The sequence below is a fragment of the Hetaerina americana genome, unplaced genomic scaffold, assembly GCF_022747635.1.
Source record: "Hetaerina americana unplaced genomic scaffold, ioHetAmer1.1.p SCAF_1, whole genome shotgun sequence".
Lineage (NCBI taxonomy): Eukaryota > Metazoa > Arthropoda > Insecta > Odonata > Calopterygidae > Hetaerina > Hetaerina americana.
Window position 1 is genome coordinate 2,498,068 of NW_027286069.1, and position 20,144 is coordinate 2,518,211.

The 20,144-nt window shown below is 35.9% G+C and overlaps 1 protein-coding gene across 5 annotated transcripts in view; it reads right to left on the bottom strand.

Moving 5' to 3' along the window:
• LOC139687522 (bromodomain adjacent to zinc finger domain protein 2B-like) overlaps positions 1-20,144 on the bottom strand; it is a 247,317-nt gene that overhangs the window by 53,793 nt on the left and 173,380 nt on the right. For 3 of the 5 annotated variants that reach the window (XM_071584739.1, XM_071584730.1, XM_071584717.1), the window contains 6 exons: positions 13,086-13,267; positions 11,477-11,524; positions 8,598-8,825; positions 7,877-8,035; positions 5,022-5,307; positions 791-808 (listed from right to left, as the gene is read on the bottom strand). In XM_071584739.1, coding sequence (XP_071440840.1) covers positions 791-808; positions 5,022-5,307; positions 7,877-8,035; positions 8,598-8,825; positions 11,477-11,524; positions 13,086-13,254 — 908 coding nt within the window. In that variant the 5' untranslated portion in view covers positions 13,255-13,267. The remainder of the gene's footprint in view (positions 1-790; positions 809-5,021; positions 5,308-7,876; positions 8,036-8,597; positions 8,826-11,476; positions 11,525-13,085; positions 13,268-20,144) is intronic. The other 2 variants (XM_071584747.1, XM_071584725.1) reach the window with 2 other exon arrangements.

Consider the following 20,144-nt stretch of genomic DNA (forward strand, 5'->3'; position numbering starts at 1 on the left):
TCCTAGTATCGACCATCGAAGCTTGGTCACAGCAGCCTAAACAAATACTGATTAGTAGCCTCTTTCATGAACTAATGAACCTTAGCTTCCTTAGTATTCAACAAACGTTCTTCTGTGTTGTTTGTACAAAAAAAGCAGAGCCTCAAATTTGGGTTTTAGTGTAAGTAATGTTTTGTATTTTAAGAATCTTGAAATCATGGGAATTTTTTTGCCTCTTCAGTTTGACCAAATAAGAAGATATTAAAAAATACAATGCATAGAGCCTGTACAATTTAGAAAAAAAATAAGTAGCATAAAATCCATGCACACAAGGGTATTTACTCAACACTGGATATAACATTAAAATTAATGATTGCCACTGATTTCCTTGGTCAAGATTTTCATTGATGAAAATGAGACCAACTCGGTGACAATTTGTTACTATTTTAGCAAAAATATAATCCATAAAATGCTTCCACAAACAAATACAGATTCAAGAAGAGTTCATGCCATAAAACAACAGCAATAGTCTCAACAATGATTCACATACATAATTTTAAGACAATGGAGCAAATACATATATTAATTGGGATTCGAATCAAACAGTAGAACAAGACAAATGCACTGGGAAGCAATGAGATCCCTCCCAAAGTATTAAGATTTAAAAGATGATGCACATAGAATCAGCAAGCAGATAGACATTTAATAAATTACTATGCCAAGCTGTCATCATCTACCAGCTTTCGGCATAAGCAATTTATGTAAACAAGCAGAAAAAGAGACATTTAAGTACAATAGGGAAACCACTCACCCTCCTTCACATGGAGCACTGCAGAGAATGGGAAAAGCTAAGTAAAACCTTGGCAAATATGCTCCAATAGACAAAATGTTTAACTCATTACATTTCAAATGCTAGATGCCCCTTTTAGATATACATCATTTGCATGCCCACTGAGTCTTCTCGCATAGTAATTAATATACTGAATCAATGCCAAATCCCAAACAGCACACTTTCCAACTAGATATCATCTACAGGATAATATTTTTTTTTAAAACTTTAGCAGATGAGCAAAATTACCTTGAAGTTGGCATTCATTTTTTTAACCATCACCAATGAAAGATTTCCTAAATGCTCTTAAACGTTAGGAATTTCATAATATTAGCTTGTCAAAATATTGTTTTTTTGTCCAAGGCAACTATCCCGTAAAAGACTCCTATTGCATGCACTTACGAATTTAAAGAGATTATAGGTTAAGGGGCTCTTGATTTGTTACTCACTTGATAATATGTATCAAATAGTTAATATATAAAGCATTCTGAATCAAGATCATGCAAATAAATCAATCATTCTCTTCTTTCAGTGTTTACCCTGACCTCCTTGACCCTCATAAAAATGCTCATATTTTAAAATCTCTTTTCACAGAACAAACACTACAACTTTCTTCAATTTTAAAACAATGAAATATGATATAATACAAACACCTCTTAATTGAAAAGAATTTCAGGTTACACCGCAAAATAGCAATGCAACTCATGAACAACTACAGACATTTACTGAATGGATTTAACATTTTTAGGATTTCGATAGTGAATACTTGGTCACTAATGTTGAATTGTAATAAAATACAGTGGCAGTCCCATTTAATGTTTTCCTGGTTTTCTTTTTTTACTTCTTTAAATCCTTTTCCTCACAAGATTGGTTTGCTTAAAAGTGTATTTTGAAAATAGCTCTCCTTAAACCCCTCCAGCAATACAGATCCATTGGAAAAATTCTCATTGTTTTTCCTTTTTTCCCTCTTATTTCCCTTGGCTTCCATTATCACATCTTTATGCAGCAGAATATTGTATTTCCCAAAATAATAATTTCTACATTTTTTTGGAGAACTAATTTTGGAATATTTAATGTTAGTGTTGCATACTTGCACGCACAACCTGTGATACCTTATACACCACATTTGTATGAGGATTGAGGGATAAATAATGGTATCCTATTTCAGGAATATGCTCTCTTAGGTCATATGGAGCGTAAAGAGTGTCACCATGGGCACTCTGATCTTTCAAAAGCACTTTTACTTCCACATTTCAATCAACTCTCGTATTACTAACCCTAACTATCGTTAATTGTTTTTCTACTCCTCAGTTGAGTTGCAGATAGACATAACTCTTGCCATTGCTCTCAAATAAGGTATGAAAGGTGGTGTGGTAATGTATTAACATAGTATTGTAACTAATTATTAATATTAGTGACATTGGAATAGAAACAGTTGAAATCTAACATAGCTTTAAATAATACCAATTTGCTACATGCGTTTTTAAATAGATCACTGGAGTAATATTAACAAAAAACCTAAATCTGATGAAAATTCACAAGAACTTTTTCATTGCAATGAAAAATAATATACTTCGCTTTCCTTTTTGACACATTTAATAGCTCGAAGATGCAAAAGAATTTTTGCTGATGCTTGGATGTAACGACAAAATACATTGGTTTATATGAGGACAAATACAGCACAGATTAAAGCTGAGATAGCTAAGCCAATGTTAGACTGATCATATAGACGATCTCTAAAACTTAACGCAATAATCACCGTAAATGTTAACCTACATCATGTAACAGAGTGTTCCTCTTTCTGTAAATTACAACAGCACTTCCTATGATGCAGCGTCAAATGCTGCATGCTAAGTTTTACAATTTAAATAAAATTATACGCTGTCAGTTATGTCAAAATTCAAACAGCTGGTCGTATAGGATGTACTCAACACTTTTTGAACTACAGTGAGTATCTTTAGCATCATAATATCTCTCCTATTGCATAAAAAAGTATTTGCTTAATAGCAGCCAAAGGTTTTCATCACTAAATGTGGAACATTCTACCCTTATTATTCATTCAAATAAATCATTTTTGATGTGATTCAATAAAATCATGACACTAGTGGACGATGAGTTACTATTTGAAGAGCATATGGAACCTAACTTATGCTTACAAGTGATATAATGACAAAAATCATTGTTCTGTATTTTTGAAGATGTAGTATTTGAGATTTGCACAAATTCTTTAACAATAGCATTAATACAGTGAACCCTTGCTAAACTGGACTTCCGGATGATTCGGAACACAGTTTGGCCATGTACAGCAGGTAGCTTATAAAGTGGTCACGAGAGGCAGCAGTGCTATACTCTGCTGAAATATTAGTCTCACAAGCAAATTTCTATGAATATTTTGAAAATAATGAATATAATTCAATTATTATTACAGCTGTACGTTTGAAATTATGAATAAGCTATCACCACATGAAACATAAATCATAGGTTTATCTAAATACTTCATGTTTCACAGATGTATTTTAAATAGCTAAATTTTTACATTTGATTTGATGTCTCATATTACTAAGTACTTTTGGCAGAAAAACTAAAGTCACCTCTGATTAAAGCACCAATTAAGCTTGGCTGTACAAAAAAATGCAAATTTTGAGCATCTATTAAAAATAAGTTTCTGGAGATATTGATTTGAAGGTTTCTACTAAAGGTTTAGTATTGCTTGACACACTAAAGTGATATAAAAAAGAAGACTAACATTAGTTAACAGTTTTGAGATGAAGACTATTTGCCCTTCAGTTTGAATTAAAGTTCCTCAAAATACAAAGGCAGGCTCAGATATTATGTTTCAGGGAGATGAGAGATAGCAAGGGTCCATTCACAAGTGGCATATGGGCATAAACAATCATAATATACAAGATACAGCATAAAACCTGCCCAAATACTTGTGCGCAGAGAAATTCACAGCAAGCAGTGGGTGGCTTTGGTGGTTTAGAAGGAAGCATAATATTTACGATGAAGGAGCAGTGAGTGCACTTATACAACCACCGCTGAACCATTAATGAAAAAATTAGCAAGCTCTTATGACTGAATATGACCTACGGTTATCTCTGATTCATAATGTAAATGAAATGGGTTTATAATGAAGAGTTTGACTGGAAATATGCAAAATTTACAACATAAATCCAAGGTTCTCATCAAAAAAATTGTTCACAAAGGGATGCTTATACTTCTGTGTGGTAATGCAGATTGTAGCTAACAGTTAAGATTGATGCAATAGGATAGTATGGACTACCTCTAAATCTTGAGAAATTTTATGGATGACCCTCTTAACCTTAAAATAATTAATTCAACAAGTGCACGATTCATTTGAATTACCATTATGGGCTGGTTTCATATCATTTCGTTCCTTAAGTTTCCAAATGCTAAATCAATGCCCTGGGAATTCCCAATGGAGGAAATAAAAGTGCTTTTTGATAAGAACTGAAAATATAACATCACTTTTTTGTTTAATTATCCAGGGACCATATTTCCACCCCTTAAATGCAGATTTACAAAATTGTAGAATACTAAAATTGGTTAAATACATTATACATATATATCGAGCAATATTTGGTTCCAAAAAACCACTATCTATAAATGCAGGTAAACATTAAATGGGAGAATGTGAAAAACAGGATTCCACTTCAGAAGTCTCCTTAATTTACAAAACATACAAACACTGAAAAGTATAGTCAAGGTTTCACGACAGCACCAACAATGAAAAGCAATAATGATGCAAGTTTTCCATTATATCCCAAGGGATGCATAATTGTATACTTAACTCTTAACACTAATTACCGATAATGCAAATTTCAAAATGAGAAAGGTTAACATTTTTGGCAATAAAAAAAACCTCTCGGTGACACCATTTTTTGGCAGACTTGAGACTTTACAAAGAATAACAATTGCAAAGGTAACGACGCACGTGTTTCAAAAACCCAAATTTCCCAGACAATATTTTTCTTAAAAATTATGAAAACTGAATTTTTAATTTCCAAATGCGCAGAGAAAACATGAACCTGTTTCTTAATACCCCATCAATAAATAATGATTCCTTGCTTTCATCTAAAATGCATTTTAGTGGTTAATTGTACTCGTACGTTTAGCATTTTAGATAGATGAAGAGGGTTCCGTGGCAGTGAGTGAGTGGGAAATGAATATTTCAAGGGTGCTGAGCACACACCTGACTACGCCAGTCGTAGTCGCCGTGGAGGATGCAATGCTGGCAGTAGATGTGAGAGGCATTGGATGAGCTGGGGGTGGAAGTCTTGGGGGTGGAGGTGGTGGAGGTGGTGGAGGGGCGGCAGGAGCTGTAGAGCTGGCGAGAGATGTTGGCGGTGTTGGTGCGGTCCTCCCTCCTGCCCTGGAAGGTGGCCTGCTGGACGATGACTTGGATGACTTTGACCCACTGGACGATGACTTGGAGGGTACTGGAAAGTATGGAGGGAGGAGAGGGAGTGCTGCTGCACCTACCCCCCATTCCGAATTTTGTTCTACCCCCATTTTCCACTCATAACAGACTCCCTCCACCACTCAAACAAAAAGTCTCCTCAAGCACACCAAATCACTATGGGCATGTCATGATCTACATTACATCCTAAATGACTCTCTCTTCCACATTTATTTGAAAACAAGAAACATTACAACAAACGGGTATTTTTTCCTGAACATAAAAATAAATTAAATTGTGAAAAGTAATAAATTATTACTCTCAATCACACAAAATTCTTCATCCAAGCAATTATGTAGATAAATTTTAATGAGTTGGTTAACTTATTATTGACAGATTAATTTCTTTTCTATTTTCTTTGCCCAAGTCCCATTATTTTTACAATTACATCATTACAAAGTCCATTTATCCTAAAGCTTACATTATATTTTCATTCAAATTGATTAACTCGGTTGGATTAAGAAGCAATCAACTAATAAAATGGTTGATTTCATGATATAAATCTCAAAATTTCATTAGTTTCCTTATTTGGGCGATAGAGAGAGGATCAGGATTAAATACTATTATACCAATTCTGATATAAACTTGATTTTGAAATAACAAATTTAACTCCTCACATTATTTTTTTAAGGACCCCATAAGATGAACATTTCATTGAGAAATTCTAAGACAAAAATTTCTATTAGACTCGCCATTAAAAACTAAATGTTTAAAAAAGTTTAATTTCTTTTGTAAACACATCCCGTGAAAACACCAATTAAATAAATTGCCCATGATATGTCCATAGTTGCCTTGTATGCTCTGGAGCTAATTAACTAGCACAACGTTTACCCATTCAAATACTCAACCATGCAAATTCTATCTATGAATAACAGCAAATATAAAACTTGTTTACCAAATACTGTTAACTACACATATTTTAATAAGGTTAGCCAACTACACTTGAAATGAAGAGTAAATGAATGATTTATATATTGAAAGCTTTTTTATATGATTTTATTGGCAGTTCACATATGGTAAATAACTATTGTTATCTGATTTGATTAATAGTGGTGATAAAAATTATTATCTGAAACACAAATTTGATCCAAAAGTTAATTTAAGCAAAAATGCACACATGTGAACAGAAATATTTTACTAAAGTGACAAAGGCAAAATATTGCTTAAGCTACCCTTCACGATATCACACGCATTAAGGTGAACTACAGAAAAATGAAGCTCATGCATGCTAATTTTTCCCATGCTTTTCTCTTCTACAATGCATAACAGCAATGAGACTCTTCTTTTCACATGTTTCACTATTAATGAGCTGAACTTCCACATCAAATGAAATTTTTCATTCATGGTGAGTTTAAAAAAAACTAATTTCACTTTGGCATTTATCTTTGTCATTCAATTGTATAACTCCTAGAAACAATTGAGTTTTAAAACAAGATATCTTATGCATTTCAGTTTGTGACGCTTGCCGCTAGAGATATGCAATCATCATTATTACATCCTGATTTTACGATGAAATTCCAAAATAAACTTCATTTCCACAATGATTGTTCATGCCATTTTATTGCTCTTCATCCTTATGCATTCATTTTGCCAACTCTTTATGCTGAAGTGCCCAGGGCATAAAAATCCCATTATAATCATACTCTGCTGGGATTGAAACCAAACTCTGTGTACTTTGCCTTTAATAACATCTTTCTTCATCAATGTGGACATTATGATCTTACATGAAGAGGCACAATTAATATATTTTTTAAGCGTCAAAAAATGAACCTATGGGAGAGGTAAACATGTATGTACTAATGTAAAAATGTACTAATGCCCCTAACATTTGAATATACATTAAAGAAGGCAAGGATTCAAACAATCTGAGTTCAAAATTAGAGTAAAAATAGCTATTATTAGCTTACCACAAGATAATTCGTATGGATTTTCGCCTTCAAATAAAGTAAGAAGTTAATAGAAAACTTTGGGCATATAAAGAAAAAAAACAGCTGATCTTATATCAGAGAATAAATTGCCAATTGGCATGAGATAACATTCACAGAATTGAATCAAAATATAGCTGCTAAATAAAAATAACCCCATTTTCTGTTTTATCTCATAAGAATTCATGGATATTCCAAAACTATGGCTAGAAAAAACTACAATTCATACCTTCTAGAAACTTTCACGTTAATGGTATGAAGCTACTTGACTCGAGAGTTTCTGTTTAGATTAAGCCTTTTGAAATGTATTCAAAGAGAATGAAATGTTAAACACTTCTCTGATACGTGGAATAATTTCCTTAGATACATAACAAGAAGGAATTTAATTAATTATGTGGCACTAGAATCAAACATAAGATGCTGGATGTCATAATTCTGCCAACCCATTCCCACACTTAACATAAAATTAACGACAAATTGCTATGATTGAATTGTACATTGTATTTTTATTTGCTGCATGATTATGTATTTTCTTGATGCGATTCAGTCAATATTCTGAGAACAGTATTTTGGTTTAATATAAATAACACTGATACTAAACAACATGCATTGTAAAACACTCCGAGTAAATAAGAGGTAACAGAGCCTTGGTGTAAGACTTACGTTGAGACTGAGGTTGACTTGTATGGGGTGAGAGAAGGTCAAATGCAGGGACAGGACTATCACCTGGAAGACCACCAAAAGGCAGTCCACCTGAGGCCTGAAGGCGGGCAAGGTAGTCTTGAGCTGCTAGGTGAGATGCCATCGTCCACCACGCAGCACCTGAGAGATTCAAGGCCATTTTAAAAATTGCAGGGAAGATAACTGAACAGCATACGTTGACTGAAGACCTTCAACAATTTCTCCGTCAAAGTCTCATTGCCTTTAAATCCTTCTAAGACTAAAGAGACTAATAATGGATATGTACTGGCATGCAGCAAGCTTGCCAAGGGACCAATAAAATAAATATTCTGATAGCATTTCAGACATTACATAGAATTCAAATTGTAAATGTAAAATTGGTACATATACCATTTTCCAACCACACCTAACAGTGGAATCAATCAATCAATCTAAGAAATTTACTCAATGTGCATATTTTAGTAGGGTAGAGAAGTAAATAAGGTGAATTAATAATGACTGCATTATTATGACTGCATGACTGATGCAGGTGGCTCATAAGCACAGATGTTTCATTTAAATCTCCGAGAGCATTTAAGTGCACAGAAATTATTATCACAGTTCACAACTACTGACAGTGTGCAATGTTTCTGCTCTAATTATGAAATATTTACCACAAGCGAGTCATTTTAGCAAACTTGAGTAATGACTTTGAGGCACTCACTGGCTGGATTGATGCCCAAGGATGCTGCTTGCCCCGCAGCCACACCGAGGGTTCCCAGGGATCCATAAGCAGGAGCAGTTGGAGGGGGTGGAACGCCATATGTTGGAGCTGGAGGGTGGCGACCCATCATTGCATATGCTCCCGGGGGCAGGTGTGCTAGGTGGTGATTGGCAAATGATGAGGGAGCTGCTGCGCCCCCTCCTGTGCCCCCGAACAAAGGGTGCGAGGCTGTGGGAAAAGATGGGGGCATTAGACCACCATAATGCAATTAATTCTATTGCACTGCAATATATACTTAGGACAAGTGTAGTCTGGGGTAACAAAGGCATATAATGTTTGGTCTCAAAGAAATAAATACCATATAAGAAAATTGCAGCAAGTACGATACAATTCTCAACACCCTAACAGTACTGATACATTGATACATAATAAATGCTTGAACAAATAAATTTTTCTATTAAACTACAACAGCATTTTAAAATGCGTTATGTTTAGGTTTATTTATATGTCACTTTGTCACCAAAAGAGGATACTCATAAAAAGTCAAATAATACTCGAAGAAGTTAGCTCATTATTATTTACTATTATGGGAGAAAAGGCTATGTCAGTTTTTAAGCACCAATATTTACACCTTTAATATATAATACTTCTTATAAAAAGAAAAATACTTCTATTTTAGCCAAACTGTAATCTTATTCCGATGTATCTGGTATTTTTTCATAGGAGTGAGGATAATTTATGATGACATTTAATGCAATGTGTACTTTGGTACTTTTATATTTTTTTTCCTTCGAGAGTACCCATACAGACATTTATAAATGATCACATGCAAAACGGATATATATTACAAGAATTAATAGGAAAGCTGAAATAAGCAGATGATTATACAATGGCTAATTACTGATTCCCACACCTTCACAATGATCAACTCGGAGGTTGGTTTGACAGGCGAGGATAGAGTACTAAGCCCAACAGTGTATTACATTCAGATATCAGGTTAGATGGGCTTCCCAGAAAGACCAAGTCCACAAAAAGCACACAGCTTGGGAAAAGCTGAGGGTGCCCAGATGTGTCCCCCAGAATCATATGCCGGCCCTCTGGTCAGCACTCTAACCACATGACTACCATATTCCTAATTACAAGTTTGTAAAAAATGTGACATCATTACAAATTATTGAGTCAATAATTCTGATCTTACTCAAAATGGTGAAGATTTGCATTGACATAATCATAAGACTTGAAAAGGATTTAAAATGGTATTCCAATGCTTTTTGAGGTGCTATCACTTAAACAAAAAAATAAGATGGGAACATACCTGAATCCAGACATTTATTCAAAACGGTTGGAGTTGAGTTAACTAATGATTTTTAAATGAAATATGTAGCCACATCTATGTCTAACAATGAAACAAACATGTGCTTCCTGATAAGATAGAAGCAACCCCACAATCAAGAGATGACACCATATTTCACAGTATATAAAGCAAAATCTTTTTCAAAATAGTGGCTCCAAGATCACTCCCAGGTATTATACGCCAAGATGAAGCCTTACACAGGGCTAATGTTCTGTCCCCAAAGGCCGCTACTCTACTTTGCAGTTGCAACCAGGACACATGGTTGGGATTTGCATAAACAAAGGCACTCGGCTATTACCATTTTCCTTCCACTGAAAATTGTTTTGAAATTGTGCAGTCAATCCACTCCAATAATCATCTACTGAATACAAAAGGTGAAGTACTGGACTGCAAAACCTTTTTTCCTGAATATGTCTTCATGAAATAAAGATGAATCTTATATGCCATCAACTGCAATAATTAAAATTCCATTCATTATTTTAACTGATGTGGGTCGCAGTGGTCTAGGGGGTAGAGCATATGACTACTGACCGGAGGGTCCCAGGTTCCCGGGAAAGTCTCTGGGCACCTGCGGCTTCACCCAAGCTTTGTGATTTTTTGGATACCAGATCTTCCTGGGAAACCATAACCGGCACTGGGAAAAGAACTGGCCCCCCTACCCTGATGTGTAAATTTCATATGCCGTTGCGGTTAGTACTGGATGAACTCTACCGTCACCTACCTAACTGACCTTCGGGTGGATTACTGTGTTTATGGTTTTTTTTTATTTTAACTGATAGCAAACCATCACAACAAGTGAAACAGTGATTTAAATAACTGTCAATAGAATAATTTTTCCAAGTGGGTCTCTACTCATATTGAAATCAACCAATAAATGAAAATGTAAAATTAGAGAAGGAATTCCATAGTTAAAAAAAGCCATAAGTACAGTTATCAACTTGAAGGCTGGTTTGTCTTCTTCTGGTTTGAGTTCATTCAATAACCCTAAGCCCAATGGCATGTGACATTGACCAGATCCTTTCCCTGTGCCAGCCATAGTTTCCCAGGAATTTCTAATACCCCAAAAATCACACAGCTTGGGTGAAGTTAAGGGTGCCCAGGATTCAAACCTGGGCCCTCCAGTCAGTAATCCAATGTTCTAATCTTGGACTTCCATGTCCCATTAATTCTGTAATACTTGTATGAACAGCATAGTCAGGTAGGTAAAATTAATAGCTGACTCATATCTCACTGAGATAATAAGTGTGATAGCAGGAATATAAAAATAAGTGTCATAGATAAAAGTTTTACCAAGTCAAGAAAAAACTTAATGCACAAATTTTATCCTTGATGGCTCACATTTATATGCCAAAGCAGTATGGATTAATAATGCAATCTAAATAAGGCACATGGCTAAGGAAAAGCATGCTTAAAGATACTGAACTTCCCACTCAAAATGCCATAAGTGCCATTCTTTTATTAGTTCTTAGGGAGCAAGGAAGAGACTTTCAACTGGGCCACCTCATTCACTCTGAACACAACTCACAAGAGGCTCCAGGTGCTGTCGAGGAGGCTTCACTCCGTGGCCAGTAGGCTGCACATGGAAAGGGAAAATTCTCCATGATTGCCTTTTCAGTGGTCTCTAAACCAGAGAGTGCAAGCATCTCTCTCAATGCACTCGCAATTAGTATGCACTGCTAATTTGACATAGTTAAAATACAAGGCATTTCACCATGCAGGTGAAACAATGACAAAACCATAGGAATAAATAGGAATTTAACTTAGATTCCCACACCCACTTAAGATTTGTAATTGTTGATCAAGTTTGATTTTTGAAGTAAACAATTAACATATAGGCAAATTCTATCAAGAACAGGGGCTACCCCAAAGTTGCAATCTAATGTATTTTCTCAGTCAAATAATAAGTGCATTATTCAAATCCTATGAATTTCTTCCAGCTGCTTTCTCCATATTAACAAGAGCAGTCTCACTGACAGCCGATAGAAGAACTTTTATTTTTAAATCTACTGAATCATCCCTTGAACTCACTGAAATTTGATTCATCATACATCAGCTAAAGACTTAAATCAAGGCAAATAATTTCCATCCACTAATATTAGAACTTAAGTGACACTCTATTTCTTATGTCTTTATCAAAAAAATGAAGTAACCACTCCATCTCACAACCATTAGCAAAAGAAGCTTTCACATTTCTGAAATTTTTGTCAACTTAATACCCACTCTATATTTGTTGTCATACTTTTTTATTGTTCACACTAAGGCTGCATTATATTTAATTATATTTTCCTTAAGTTACAGAGCATCTAATGTTTTATCCAGACAAATCCCTTTAATATAACAATGGACATGTCAAGTCTTTTCTCAGGATCACTGAAATGAACTTAATTGAATGACTTTCAAAAAAATACATGTACCTAATAATGCTTCACTTTACATTTAACTCCAAACTGTTCCCGTTGATATCACACTATCGCAATCACTGCACGTGCATAAAATGAAGAGGCTAAAGGATCTTCTTTGACTGGCATGTCAAAGAAGGTTATATTGCATCACAAAACATTCTTCTGACAAAAATATGGCACAGTTTGTCTTCCTACCATTATTGTAGCTGCTCCAAAAACAAAACTACCTTAGAACTGACAACTCTTCAGAAAAAGAACTTCCCTCAAATTTTTGCATAAGTGCTGAGTCTCATATAACATGTTACAGAAAACTCTGAGTCATTCATCCCCATAGTCAAATCTTGTGTGTATTTTTAAGGAACCATTTAATCCACACAAAGTAATATTATATTATTCCTCCATTTACATGACTAGCAAAAAATAAAAACAGTATAATGGCAAATTTTACAATTTCTGTTTTCATTAAACATAAGTACCCATTAACAAGTTCTTCTCATTTTGGAGTCAGCGTAAGGGTGAAATAGATCACTGGGTAGTTAAGGCACATAAAAATCTAATTACATTAATTGTGTAGATTATTCCAACCTCGCAAGATTGCTCAACAGGTTTAGCATTTTCAGACAGAGGAATTCATATATCTACAATACGCCAATTCATTGGTCCGCAATGATTGCTTTAGAAACTAAACGTCATCGGAACACGCTACACCACACCACGAGAGAGGGCACTAACCGAAGAGCCCGGCGGCGTCGAGGAGCTGAGCGGCGGCAGCAGCAGCGGCGGCGGCGGCGGCGTTGGCGTTGGAAGCAGCGGCGGCCGACCCGTGCACTCCCCCTCCCTTCCCCCCGCTCTTGCTCTCGGCACGCTCCACCTTCCCGCCATCGCTCTCTTCCTGTTCCATGTGAGGCCGCCACCTGTGAGAGATCCAAAGAGCCGTTAGACATGAACATACTTCCCACGAGGCATACTTCACTTTTCACCGACAAAATTCTAGTTCACCAAACAGATCATTCAACGAGTAAAACATGTGACAAAGGACCACATATTTACGTCTCACCAACAGACGATAGTGAGAGCGGAAATAATATTGCAATTAAAAGACGAGGTACAATTATTGGAGAACCACGGTGACCATTAGTTAACTCTCAAAAAGGTTTCATTCAGGATCGCCACCCGTTTTCTAGAATCCTATTCCCCGACTCTTTCCCGATTTTGCAAAAAACATGTCGCCTTTTTCTTGATTTTTTCCCGAATATTCGCAATAAGATTAGACGCTTCTGGCCAGTCACTGCCGCTGAGCGTGGCCCTAGAATCACTGCAGTCAGTCCTACTTAATACTTTTGGCACCTGCCAGGGCCTGCAAGCGCGATGGTCTTATCAAACACGAACTGTTCTTGCAATTAAAAGGAACATTGTCTTCGTCGGGAATTCCCGAACCGCATTACACATTCCTGATTTTTTCAACGACTATGTATGCTCTTTTGATTTTATACAGAATTATTTATGAAAGAAGTGTTTATGAACTTTTCTCTGAATTTTCGTAGCCGAGTGTCTATCCCTGTCTTCATCCTTGAGCTACTACATCAACAAAATGGCTAATTTGTCATTTAGCCCGTCCCTTAGAAATTAATTAAGATAGGAGAAATAATATGAGTCAAGACCTGTGAAAATTCCGATTACTTTCTGCTCACTTTTGTATCTCTCTTTCAAATACTAACATCAAGTGAGAACAATTAACGCCTATGTTATTAATCGACAGAAACTCAATTCAAAAAGAAAGCCAATTACTTTATGGAGGACGCATCACATTAGCACAGTATTGAAAACGTTTTAAGGTAGAAATGCCAAGAAGATAACTCTTCCTACTGTGATACTGGCTTCGTAATTTCCTGCTAAAGTTTCACTTTTCGTAATGATACCCGGGGAAATAAAGCAATATCCAAGCTTGCCTTTCTTCTCATAATAATAGAATCCTTTCACCAAGTCCTCAACGAGTTACAGCCTCTTGCTTAAGGTCATAATAACGGCCAACGGATATATTACATAAAAATTTAGTTTTTCTTCTTTTAAAAAGGCAAATTATTTTGACAAATGAAAAAATTCAAACGTGATTTTTCTCTTTTTCGATTTTTGTTTGTTGGCAATCCACTGGTGTATTTTTAGGCCAAAGTTGTATTGCGACGTATTTGAAATTAATAGTAACACGAAAATGCCTTGAAACAAAATGCTTATACAACCCAAAAATCGAAGAATTACTCGCTCTAAAAACGAAGGTATCTGATAAAAAGTCTAATCACAATATACTCTATGCCCAATATATTTTAAGAGAAATATGTAACATAAGGGTTGTACGCAAATTTTGCTTCCACAATTCTGCTTTAATTATAACAAAATTTTGACTATGAAAACATATTAAACGGTAAAATCACAATAAATGAAGCTTTGGTGAGAAACTTGAGCTTGTATCTCAAGAACTCATACAAAACTGTTTTAAAATTTCGGTTTGGTCAGGCGTAAGTCTTTGAATTATGGAGCCCGCTAAATACCAATCGCATTCACAGACACGGATCACAATTGGTTAAATTTTCGAAACGTGTTCAAGGAACTTTAAAATGTATCTTTTCCTCTGAAACCCTGAGCAAATTTTTCATTTGATACTGCAGCTAGGTCTAGTACGGAAAGTAAATATACTCTACAATGAAATAATGACGAATACACAAATGCAATCCAAACATTAATAAATTACAACTACATAACTAGTAATTTTTTGTAACATGAAGCAAACAATGTAATCTTTTAGCTACGTACCAATAACATAGTTGTGCAAAGTCCATAAAGTTAAAATCCATCAATGAATTTACAATATACACCTGCTACATTTTTACTGTCCTTTCCTTCACAAGTAAGCCGCAATCAGCCATTACATTTACTTGGATGGCGTCTACGTTACCGAACACTTAATAATAACATTAATATCCGATGATTTATAAAATTGATAACTATCGAATTAGGATGCATCCGTTGTGCCGTTAACTTGAAACAATCATCGTCGAAGAATTCCGACTGTCATTTTTCCGCCGTCAGAAACACACCATGGCAACCAATTAAAGCCCCCAAGACCTCGTGCGGGAAATTTAGCTTGATAAGAAATGTTTGGGGATCGGCAGTCCAAAATAATAAAAGTATAATCCAATAAAGATAAATTACGATATTGCAACAAATGGAAAACGGTGAATTCCTTACTCACACCCTTTTTTCGAGCCCACCACTTTTTATGCAAATAATTACTTTTAATTAAAGAATGCAGAAAGGTACACCTATACACGCGTGTGTGTGCTTGATTGAAAAAATATAAATACGTACATATGAAATACTACGTATATAATTCATTAAAATCCGAAATCAAGTCCGGTGTATAAATGCACTCGTCGCCTAACTCAACGAACGGTAACGCATTTTAATCCCAAGGTAAGGAAGGTACTCAGAGGTCTCACACAATAGACGCCGGCATTGAGATGGGTCGAATTAAATTTACGTTATGGCTTTAGCCTCAGCCCTTAAACCACATAGATGTAAGGGCTCCCACAAAACTCGAATGGCGCGTCTATAAGTATTAAATAATGGGACATAATATCATAAACCAGATATAATATAAAGATCACAATCACTCAATTATCGTTGGGACTGTATTGTAAATGAAAAGTTGGTTTGGTTGGAGAGATTTACGTCCTATGCACTTAAAACTTTTTAATGCAATTCCTAAACAAGAGAATTATTCGACGGGGGCAGATGAACAGGGAGCCTTCATATAACAGTGTGACGGGATGACCTGAGGAAAATATCGCGAGTCAATGAAATTAGACTGGCTCGAGAGATAGATACATATGTAGATGGATGTATTTATTTTGGGGCGAGATTGAGACTATGGAGTCTCTTCTGCCATCTAACCCCTAAGAGAGGAGAGACCTCAGGGACCTTCCCACGCCAAATTGTTACACCATAAACACAGTAATTAACCCGAACGAAGGTCGGCTTGGTAGTTGATGGTAGAGTTCTCACCCAGTACTAAGCCCTATACGGCCTTAGAATCAGGGTAGGGGGACCAGTGCCGGTTGTGGTTTCCCAGGAAAATCTGACACCCGAAAAATCATATACCTGTTAAAGTTAAACGCTTATTATATTAAATTTACAATTATATTTCAGCTGTTTTACAATTCTTCGACACTAAAAGAAGCATTTCGAGCATTACCAGTGAACCCACAAGCTGAATTATGGCCAGCAATTTCCTCACCAACCCAAGGTATATCGTGTCTCGAGACACAAACACACAATTCTTGCTGCTGCGTCAGGAAAATAATAGGAATATAAAATCAAATTTTACGCCGGTATCTCTACACAATATTGTTAAATGTCACAGCTTTGCCATACCTATTTTAAAAGAAAATATTCCTGTCGCTCCACTCATGTAAACTTGCTTTCTCTACGCAGAATTCAAACAACTTCTAAGAATGACTAAACGCATTAGTTTAGAATTCATTATTCAATGTCGCGGAAAAAAATATTCATAGAAAGCATGAAAGTAGTAAGGCGGTGAGAATGTTTACTTAGAAGCCGGATTAGGTAACCAAAGAAGGTCGCTTTGTTTACTACCAGGAAATATGGGTGAAGGTATCAGATTTTCCGTTTGAAATCACAAAATTAATTTCTCTTTCACCAACTGTTGATCGAGTCAGGTTTCCAAAAATTCATTAATGCTTTAAATTTTTATCGACTTCAGTGTGAGAATAATATTCCTTTTACGCAAAATGACTGATTGGTGATTCTCCAGCTGTCCACCCTGAACGGGCAAAAAACTTTAAGGTCAAAATAGGTAACCAGGAGCATAACATATTCGGCTATTTTTTGAAAAATCACGCTCTAATACCGCAACACTTCTAAGAACTCGTGACACATTAGCAACCCATAATATTATAGAGATAAAAATGGCTACCTACTCAACAGAGCTTGATCGCTCCCGATTGGGACCGCGTTGGGCTCGGAATTGACCTCTCACACTCTCCCGCGTGTTTCACTTCCATGAAAAAGTACCAAGAATGGGCGAATCCCATTTGCAGGAAAATGCAAGATAAACAAAAGGGGCGTGAAATGAATCAACGAAGAATGGAATGATGACACAGACCGCAGATCTGAGCCCCTCACTCATTCCAATTCTTTTCTCTCCAACTTTCAATCCAGACAGCTAGCTCAAACACGATCGAACGTAATAACCGATTGCTCACCACAGTAATCGATCGCACTTTACACCATCGGCGAACTAACTCTCTCCAGACGACATTCACGACAAGAGTGCATTCTCTTGCAGGCAACGCACAGGGGAAAATGCGGATAACCGGCGCATTCAAGTACGTGAACATTTTCACTTCAATTAGTTTTTGCCAAAGTAAATGACGCTAATAGCACAGTCTAAGCAAATCACGCATACGGGATAACGGGAAATATCTTAAAGCAAATCAATCAATTAGATAAAACGCCACTTTCCTCCGATTTCATATCTGTGAATCCCATGGGATATCATATCGATTTTAACCTAAAATTATAATTTTAGGGTTTAGGGATATTCTCGAATAAAGATATTCTCTGAGAATATTATTACAGCCTAACTACGGATGCACTCTTTACTTTTGTACTTTTCTTATTCCATGTAATTGTTAAAATGATTCATTTCGTACCAAAATCACCATGTAAATTGATCAATAATTATGTATATATTTTCATGACAATCATTATCCCCTCAATGGTACGGGGCTGTGAAAATAGGATTTTGACGTTTAATTGAAAGGAAAGTTTGCTTTTTTATGTATAAATGCTTTACCTGGAAAGCATGTCGTACCTTTGAAGGAATAATAAAATGTTATCAGACATTCAATGCGGCAGATAAGAACACAACTTCCGCTATGCCCCCCCCCCCAGTCCATCTGCAATCAGAGAGACGTTTCAATACGCTATGGTTCTCACTTGCGCGAATGACATCCGTTCAGTTTACTCTTCCCAGAAAGCATAGTTAAATCCCTCGGTATTATATGGTATATGGCTTTGCCCACTGTGTTCATAGGTTTCGTGATCTTTTTACACTCCGTTCCCTACCGAGCATTTAAGATTCGCAAGCTGGTCTAAAGCCCTTACATAATACGAACATATAGTTCAATAATGCACACGATATATACATATACATGTATATATATATATATTCTTTCACTTAGATAACTACATACTGGTACACCAGAATCGTAGTCAAATCTTTTAGGCAATTACTCAGCTGTAATTATGTCCATCAAAAATACTTGTTGAACGTATGTCCACACTCTATTCAATAATAATTACAAAGTAATTGAAATGTCGACATATTTCGAGCAGGAGAGAGATATTATGCTCCCATGTTCGACTAGTCTTAATATTACAAGTGAAGTTCAAACCTACAAATAGTTCCAGGCGTATTGAGTTCTTTCGGAGAAATTAATCAACCATGAAATATTCTCAGTAAGCAAAGAGGAACACTGGTTTCCAAAGTTTTACGCTCCAATTCGCGACCTAGCATGCCAGCAGCATTCGCTGGAGTGAATCCGACTCCTTGAGAGAAAACCGATTCCGGTGATAATGGATCTGGCTGACTGATTTAAGCAACGGAAAGCATTAAAAAGCGAGGAAAAAGTTGTCACATCGAATGAAAGAAAATTTCCAAACCTAAGAGTTTCATTCTCGAAAACATTATGAAGAATTAAAACTTCATAATGATAGATATTAATCAAACATCGGTCTAACTTGAAAAATAATCTGCATTCAAAATTAAAACACTCTCAAACGGCCACCGCTTTCCGTAACAACTAATGGCCGCTTACATAGATGACCTCTGAATAGGGCGTTGCTGCTAGGGTGAAGCTGTTTCTAAAGGACAAATCTAAGAAATGGATTTTTATTTGCCGTTGATGTAATTTATCTACAATTTTTAAGTCATTTATGGCAAATTTTCCATTTTTGCGAGAAAAATAATCTATCACAAAGAATTATTTTAAATTTAAATATTTTTCTGATTTTACGCCCAGAGATAGCTAACGGGAAAGTTCTTACTTCCGTAGTCTACGGAGGATGTACTGAAGACATTGTAATTAGTTAGCATTATGTTATTATTCCTGAGAGAAATACGCATCGTTATAACTAACTTATGGCTCAAAACTCGAGCGGACGTTTGCCCCTGAGAAAGGCGAGGGGAAGTACGTCGACCACATGGGGAATTCTTCCGGTTCAAAGAAGTAGTTTCTTAGGAAAGCAAAGGTTTAATAGTGGCGGCCGTTGTGGCAGGTTCCACTGCAATACTAAATTAGGGATAGTGGAATAACGGAAATAAGGAAAAAAACTTTGCTAAATCAATTTAATGCTTTTTACTAATACGATCCAGGTTTCGCCTCGTCGCGACATTACCATCAGCGTGATGAATACGTAACTTCCATACAAAATAAGCCCAAAACAGTTTCCTCCGCCACTGGAATTATTTTTTCTTTGAAAAAAGCAGATGTTTTACGTACTAACTGAACTAACAGCCTTTCTTCTGGATGGCATACTTCTCGACTCGATGGCACTGATTTCAGACGTAGTGACATTAAATTCGTGTATAATATTTCGTCCATTACAAATTGCGCTTACCTATCTTTAATTTTTATAGAATCAATGAAGGGAACAACAATAAAACCGTTTAATGTAAAGTTGATGAAGAACAAAAGTTGGGAAAAAATTTAA